The sequence below is a fragment of the Eleginops maclovinus genome, chromosome 7 (assembly GCF_036324505.1).
Source record: "Eleginops maclovinus isolate JMC-PN-2008 ecotype Puerto Natales chromosome 7, JC_Emac_rtc_rv5, whole genome shotgun sequence".
Taxonomy (NCBI): domain Eukaryota; kingdom Metazoa; phylum Chordata; class Actinopteri; order Perciformes; family Eleginopidae; genus Eleginops; species Eleginops maclovinus.
The window spans coordinates 16,305,830-16,313,482 of record NC_086355.1 but is presented as its reverse complement, the minus strand read 5'-3'; the positions used below and the strand labels follow the sequence as shown (position 1 = coordinate 16,313,482).

The following is a 7,653-nucleotide window of genomic DNA, read 5'->3' as shown; positions in this document are numbered from 1 at the left end:
CATGAACATTAAACATTCAAGCTTGGTTGGTGTAGAGATGGGTTGATTTGACTTTACATAATGTTTGTGGGATGCCGATCATCCTTCAAGAAGCAAGATTGTATTTGATTTAGCTACACGTACAGTTGGTATACTTTATGAACTGGCTACTGTAGCTAATTTTAATCAGAACTAAGGTTGTGTCTCGACCACTTTTACCTTTAAAATTGTGCCCTCTTGTCTTTGTTTTTCTTCTTGTTAATGTTTACTCCTGTAGAGAAAAATAGGTCCAATTTAAGTATTTTTTAAAAAAAGGTCCAATTCAAGTATTTTTAAAAGTCTATGAAGAGCAGAAATCATTCAAATAAAAATAAAAAGATATACCAATTTATCTCCAGCTTCATCATTCGGAATTGCAAAAATGTATATGTAAACTCGTTCATTTAAATGTATATTTTTTTCAAATTTATTTTTATATTTACTGAATATGACTCAAGATATCTTAGCGTTGTGTGCCTGACCTTCTTGATCTCTGCTTGTTTGTTTATTTTCTAAAAAAATTAGGACATAAAGTAGCTTATCTCTCTTTTCCGCCTCTGAACGTTATCAATTAAAATCCATTATCAATAGTGGAGCGCGCCTCTGGACACGCGCTAATCTTTGCGAGGTGCAGAGGAGCCACGTGAAGATAACCAAAATGAAGCAAGCTAGTTCCTGTGAAGACCTTCAGAATAAACGATTCCAATAACAAAAATATATTTAAGTTGTTTTGAGAACTAAGGATACGCCATGCTCTGATTTGGAGAGTATAACACCACTTGCTGTTGATGTAAAATACAAAATATCTCTCAGTACCTCCTCATAAATTGCCAACATTGTTCCACTAAAATCCCATGCTCTTATTCTGAAAGTAATTAAATCCAGTTTCCGGTATTATAGTGTCAGAGGTCTCCTAGATTGATGCAGGGGTGCTGTCGAAAGCCTGCAGTTTGAGAAAATAAAGCAGACTCATTTATCCCGGGTTTTATAATCGTGCCGGAAGATGGTGGCTAAACAGAGGATCCGCATGGCCAACGAGAAACACAGCAAGAACATCACGCAGAGAGGAAACGTGGCCAAGACGCTGGTGAGCCGCTAACTGACAGCAGCGAGGTGTCAGCATGACATTAGCCCAGATAGGTGACGTTCTCTCCGGTATGGAAGCAGCATGATGAAGGGGCTGGTGGTGAAGAAGCGTGTCTTCCTGCATATCACATAGATGTCATACAGCAAAACACAGTGTGGTCCTATGTGATACATTATGACCCACCAGGCTGAGCTGCTTCATCATTAAACATCTTATTTATTCACACCGCCCTCCGCTGTGTCACTTGACGTTATTTATTTATTTTCAGTGAAATTATGATAAGAAAATATGTGGATGTAATGCAGGCTTGGGAAATAGCTAGTGTTGGTGGTCGATTTTTTAATTCATGCCGAAATGCTGGTGTGAACATTTGAAGCACTTTTTAAAACATTACCCAGGTGAAAAATCCAAACTATCAGTAGCTAAATGAGTCCAATCAGTTTGAAAGCTACAATTTCAATGCATTACATCTTAAATGTAATTGTGTGATTAATGGTTGAGTTGAGTATCTTTTTGAAAAATAAATGGTTTTGACAAACATATTCATTAATCAAAAACTAAATGATAACAATCAGGCATATGTCTGAGTATCAGATGTTTAGATTTACTGGCTGCAGTTTCATGTTTTTAATTGAGATATAAATGTGTACAGAATACTTAGCATACTAAGGTGTATTATGTTTTAGCTGGTAAACAATAAAAACAACACACTGGTTGACAAATCATTATTTATTTGAGATCAAAATGAATCACTTAAGTCATTTATATATCAATATGCCTATTATTAACTGGTTGTAGCTTCTCAAATGTGATTATTAGCTGGTTATATCTGTTTATTGTAAACTGAATATCTTTACTGTGATTTGACATACCCTTTGGCAGTAGTGGATTTTACCACTACTTTGTGACAGTTGACAAAACAATCATAGTTTTTGATTGTTTCACATTTGTCAGCTGATGGATTTGCAGACTTTAGTTTCCCCTCCTCTGAGGGCCTCTCGTCCATGTAGGCTGAAAAGATTTAACGGTTCATTGTTGACCTTGGGAACAGCAGTTGACAAAACAAACTCTCCACAAGGTCCATTTAGTATCTGATCTCATAGTTTCCAAGGTCAGGAAATGCTGAGGAAGACTCTATGTTACTTCCAAAGCTCCAGATCTCCAGATATTTTCCCATTATTTCCAACCATTCAAAAACAACTCACCTTTTTTAGCTATCCACACATTATTCAAAATGGGGTTGTATTCAGTTGATTTACCCATAATTAGCAGTGAAAGTGGAAGATTTTGCTCAAAAGTTACTTTTTTATTTATACATTATTAGGCTTCTTCATCCCTTTGCCACTCTGCTAACAGTACAATCTGACAATTATTTATTAACTTACCCTCCCTCTGTCACTCAATGTAGTTAAATAGCAGCTTAAAGGTCACATATTGAAGCTGCTCAGGCTCTGTGTTCCTCCAGCATCATTAACTGACTGCAACAACTTCCCTCACCAAAAGCAGTCAACCCTCTAACACTTCCAAACTGATGAACTCATCTGTTGGAGGCTGATGGGTTCTCCCAAAATCGGTCTAGACTGACTGAGTAATGCTGTTCCACTCATCAAAAAACACTAAATCAGCACCTCTCTGAGTATAATTACACTCTTGGCTGTGTTCAGTGTAACCACAAAAATTGTTATTGTGGACATTTTGGTGAGCAACACAACAAACCAGATCATCTGTGGTGGCAGGTTTTTAGGAAAAAGGGTGACCGGGCAAAAAAGAGCAGCAACAACAACCTGAGCGGGTTGGAAATTGAAAGCTCTTTGTAAATCTATCCATTTAAAAGCTATTTTACTTTCGCTCTGTAGCATCTGTTAAAATGCTGATATACTAAGGATATATATGTTTGTGTGTGTCTTTTCCATAGCGACCACAAGAGGAGAAGTATCCTGTGGGTCCCTGGCTGCTAGCCCTCTTTGTATTTGTTGTGTGTGGATCAGGTATGCACTTTTGTTTCTTACAAAAGAAAGGGTGTGTTTGTACAATAAAGTAAGCAAGTATAGCTAATATAGAAGTGGATTCAACAAGTTCTCCCTTGATTAGTTAGGACCTCTTGGCTTTACTTTTTAATGCACAATTTTACTCTTTTACGTGCAGGGTACTCCAATAGGGCTCACACTTGTCTATCGTTGGGAACTCTATCAAAACTACTTGAGTAGGTTTAGAAAAAAAAACCATTGGTCTGTGTTCAAATAACTATGTTTGTTGTGTAACTCAAGTTACATATGTGACATACGCTGTTTACATTACTTAAATTAACTTTTGTGCAAGTTAAAACAGATCAAAATGTACTTTTGGTTTCACACAGGACACAAATGGCAGCTCCCTGGGTGAAAGTCCTGTGTAAGTGACAACCACTCGGACCTCATTTATACCATGTCAACCGACTTCCTTCTTAAATCCTGTCATAATTACATTTGCAGCATTGAGGGTACAGGGAGTGTCACAGTTTAACGCGTAGGTCCACGCATTGGATGAAAGGAATCGCTTGATTATTATGCCAACATCAATAGAATAAGAACATGCTGGTGGATTAAGATCATAATGTAGTAAACTGGTAACGTCCATGACATAACTATACCAGGAGGACCCTAAAACTAATGCAGCTGAATGTAGTTCAGTATCTGTGAGAAAAATATCCCAACAAAAATGTGGGGTTTTGACAGCTCTTGACTGTATTTCGGTTGTCTCTCAGCCATATTTCAGATCATCCAGAGTATCCGTATGGGGATGTGACGCAGAAGGAGCATTCCTACCCCGCCCGCACCCTCACAGAGCCTGGCTAGCCTGCACCCCCCTGACCCCATCCAGAGGCCTCGGAGACTGATGCTACAGCCCTCAGAGAGCGAAGCCTCCCCATCCACACGCCCATCCTGGGGACACCCATCCCCCCCTCGATCAGTGTTTACAGTGTTGCAGTCTGTGGTACGGACAGCTTTTCTATGGACAGTCTCAAACCACGCCGGCTGGAGAACATGTGTGTCTCATCCTCAGTTGGCACTTGTTTGTGTGTATGAAGTTTTGACTGTTTACGTGAAAGTGTGTGTGCAGCCAGTGAATCCTGCTGACTATGTGCCATATCTGTCTGTTCAAGTATTTTTCTGTGATGTGTGAAAATAATCTTTTTTCAAATAAATGTCAAGACAAAGTTTTACTTCTTTCATAGTCCCTGTGTTTATCAGTGCACACACACAATATTGCTTGGCTTTCATTAGGGTATTAATACATGAAAAAGCAATTCAATAAAGTAGCCCACTTACTAAAAGTTACATATGTTGTGTGCTGTCAAAGTTTTAAATGCATATAACTTTAGGGAATGTTTATCAAAGCCTTGTCCTTGTCCATACAATAGGACATGAATATGTACCAGTTCCAGGATATGTTGCATAGTGCACACTCCATCAGAGGTCTGACTGAGCCAAGAAAGGTCTTAAAATCATAGTTAGAGATGAGTTATAGACATCTTAGCATTTGTTCATTTATTATTATCAATATAAAATGACCCAGCATCCTGTCATTTTTCAAAAGTGGTCTATGGACTAGGGAATAGAGTATCCTTGGTTAAGCTTGTTGCATTAACTTTAATAGCCTTTTAGGGAACTACTCCATTCAAACTCAAGTAAAAATATATATATATCAATGATTTATTAATATATTTCCTATCCTTATTCGTTGAAGTTATTGTAAGGAAATAGTATTGACTAATTTTAAGTGGTGCCAAATTTTACATCAATTTCCAAGGAAATAATGATAAATGTATAGCTTTAGCAATCATTTTTTGTTGAATCTTAAATGAAACTATTAAAATCAGACGGCCATGCATGAGCCAAACTAAAACACCTCTGGTAGCTTTCACCTGATTGCTAATAAGAGTTCAACAGCACAGCTGGCAGTCATCACCCTTGATTCAGTACCTCCCAGAAGCAGAGGACTTCAGCTACACAGCATGCATACAGGAAGCAGCGTGACACGACAACCTGCTGGTCAGCATCCAACAGACTGAGCTCAGGAGGAGGAATAAGAAGGAGAAGCTTACCCAGGTATTATTCTTCCTTAAGCATGTTTATTGAAAGTTGTGATGTGCAACGGTCAAGTGCAATTGTGGTATTTATGTTACTATATCTTATCCGGTTTTGCAGAACCATGCACAGAACATGAGCATACAACTGATACACAGAATGGAAAAGAAAAAACGTTTTTTATGTTGAGTTTTAAGATATTGTTCATCCAAAGATTCTTCACTGTCAAAAAAAAGAAGAGGTGCAATACGCCAGAAAGAAACATGACTTTACAGTAAGTTATTGTTGCAGTAAGGGATATGGATAACATTGTTGGCTGTTGTGTTGTAAGTTAAATAACCTAAACTCCTGTCCATCCACAGTCTTGAAAATACAGCATTAAAAATAGACGACACAGACGTTCCTCGCTCACCCGTTTCAATCTGTGTGACCAAGATAACCTCTGTTGTTCTCTCCTTCTCCTCACTATTTTACATGGTACTTACACTATACAGAAATATACATCATCTTCTGCCCATCAAACTTTTAGGAAAAAGAGAAAATGCAGCTAAGCCCAATGTCTCAACCCTGTCGAATAAGGTTTAAAATTACATGCCGCTGCAGGGTTGAGAGAACAGCAATGATGAGCTTTGTGTAGGGCAAAATGAGGAGCTTGAAAGTGAAATACTGAAATAGAATATCATCATCTCCATAAGAAACCACTGTTTGTTCATCCCAGCAAGCCACAATTGAAGTAACATCATCAATGCTGCCAAGTATTGTTCTAAACAACCTCCCACCCCTCCCCCATTCCAGATGGGGACTTTGTCTTAATAATTGCTCACATTCTTCATTTGTCAGTCTGAAGGCCTTTTTCTCTCTCTCTATCAGCCTGTAACTTTAGGATATAGCCTTGAGAGAGAACCACTTTTTATTTACATAATTCAGCAAAAAAGTAACAGCTAATACAATCCTCCACCTCCTACTCTTCCATCGCCACCGTCAGTAAAATCGACATCAATTAAAATCCAGACACAGGCACAGTGATTTTTTAATCTATAGCTAAGGATATTATCGTCACTGATAAGCAGTTTTGTTTCTTCTTGGTAAGACATTCTAGTTGATATGTCCAAGGGTTTTTTGGCAAATGTTCCGATGATTCATTCCTCCCCCGAAAACAACCGCCCCCCCCCATAGCAACTCGAGATTGTCCCACTCCACCGCCATGCTGTAAAGCACTGCGCTGCTCGTCCCGCTGGCTGCATCCTTCTGAGAGATAAATATGTGCAAATTCTTGACTCGACAGCGTAACCTCCTGCTGTAGAAGGCAAGGCTTAGCTCTGCTGCTGTAGCAGAACTGAAAAACGTTTCAGTTAGTCCGTCTGTCTGTGCAGACCAGGCTACGCCGACGGGCCAGAGCTGTGCGAGTTGGGCTGGGCGAGGGCGGCATTGTTTGGGGGTCCCGGTGTTGCTGCTGTTGAAGGTGCAGGCGGGGAGCCGGTCTGAACCTGTGCCTGGAACTGGGCCATCTGCTCTGGACTGGCCAGTGTCTTCAACAGGGTGTTCTCCTGCTCCAACTGGGAGTTACGGTCGATCAGCTCCTTGATCTGCTCCTTAAGGACCTCCACTTCCTCACGCACGGCGTACATCAGGTGACTCTTCACCAGGTCCTGAGACAAAAAGATATGGGTTAATGACTGAAATATAACAACTTTGCCAGGGTGGGTAACTGCTCTTATATGACAATATAGTATGCATGAAATGTTGTCAAATATTGAGTTTATGTCATACACAATTTATGACATTTAAAAAAATAATAATGTGCTGACTGCTGCCAACATGCTGGAATATGTCACATTTATGGTAGTGAATAATTATGTGTAAATAATTGGAAAACATTTAAAAGTGATGCCATATACAAAATAATCTGGTACTAACTATCACAGAAGAGAATTTGAGTATATTCCATGGAGCCACGTCATTAACCCTGCCCCAATTTATGTGTGGGCCAATCAGAGGCCGAGATATATTTAACCAGGCGTGAGAGCTTCACAGTTTGCCTAGCAACAGAGCGGACAGCAGCGACAACAACAGAGGGAAACTGAAAATAAAACTACGTTTTTTTTCAGATTTTTTTTTCATACAACAGGTTAGCAAATGTATGAAGTTCGATAAGGAAATTCAAAATGTATTTTAATAAAACACGTTCGTGACTGTCTCCAGTCGGGAGCAATCGGTAATTTCAAGTAACGTTAGCTATAGTTATTATTTTTATATCAGCATAAACCTTTTTCATATCTTTGCAGTTATTTATGTAGTGGTGATGACAGTACAATCCAAAATTACAATAATTTCACTCCACAGTAAACACTATACTCCTTTTGTATTTAAGGATTTAAATAGATTAACTCAGTTTCAACTGCATCTCATCACAATAAAAATAGCCTACATGTAATTATGAATTCAAAATGTTAAACAAACCCCCAATCAATAGTAGTAGTA

At 38.9% G+C, this 7,653-nt stretch overlaps 2 protein-coding genes across 5 annotated transcripts in view; one reads left to right on the top strand and one right to left on the bottom strand.

Moving 5' to 3' along the window:
• Positions 1–912: 912 nt before the first annotated feature.
• Positions 913–4,400, top strand: serp2 (stress-associated endoplasmic reticulum protein family member 2). Of its 2 annotated transcripts, XM_063888187.1 has the most exons (5): positions 913–1,105; positions 3,021–3,093; positions 3,251–3,308; positions 3,462–3,496; positions 3,849–4,400. In XM_063888187.1, the coding sequence occupies exons 1-5, from the start codon at positions 1,022–1,024 to the stop codon at positions 3,887–3,889; spliced, it is 291 nt and encodes a 96-aa protein (XP_063744257.1). In that variant the 5' UTR covers positions 913–1,021; the 3' UTR covers positions 3,890–4,400. The 2 variants fall into 2 exon arrangements, with proteins under 2 accessions (XP_063744257.1, XP_063744258.1); XM_063888188.1 differs by lacking the exons at positions 3,251–3,308; positions 3,462–3,496.
• A 796-nt stretch (positions 4,401–5,196) lies between these two features.
• The window catches only part of tsc22d1 (TSC22 domain family, member 1), a 28,184-nt gene continuing 25,727 nt past the window's right edge, over positions 5,197–7,653 (bottom strand). For all 3 annotated transcript variants that reach the window (XM_063887783.1, XM_063887785.1, XM_063887784.1), the window contains exon 3: positions 5,197–6,821. In XM_063887783.1, the coding sequence (XP_063743853.1) occupies positions 6,552–6,821 (270 nt within the window). In that variant the 3' untranslated portion in view covers positions 5,197–6,551. The remainder of the gene's footprint in view (positions 6,822–7,653) is intronic.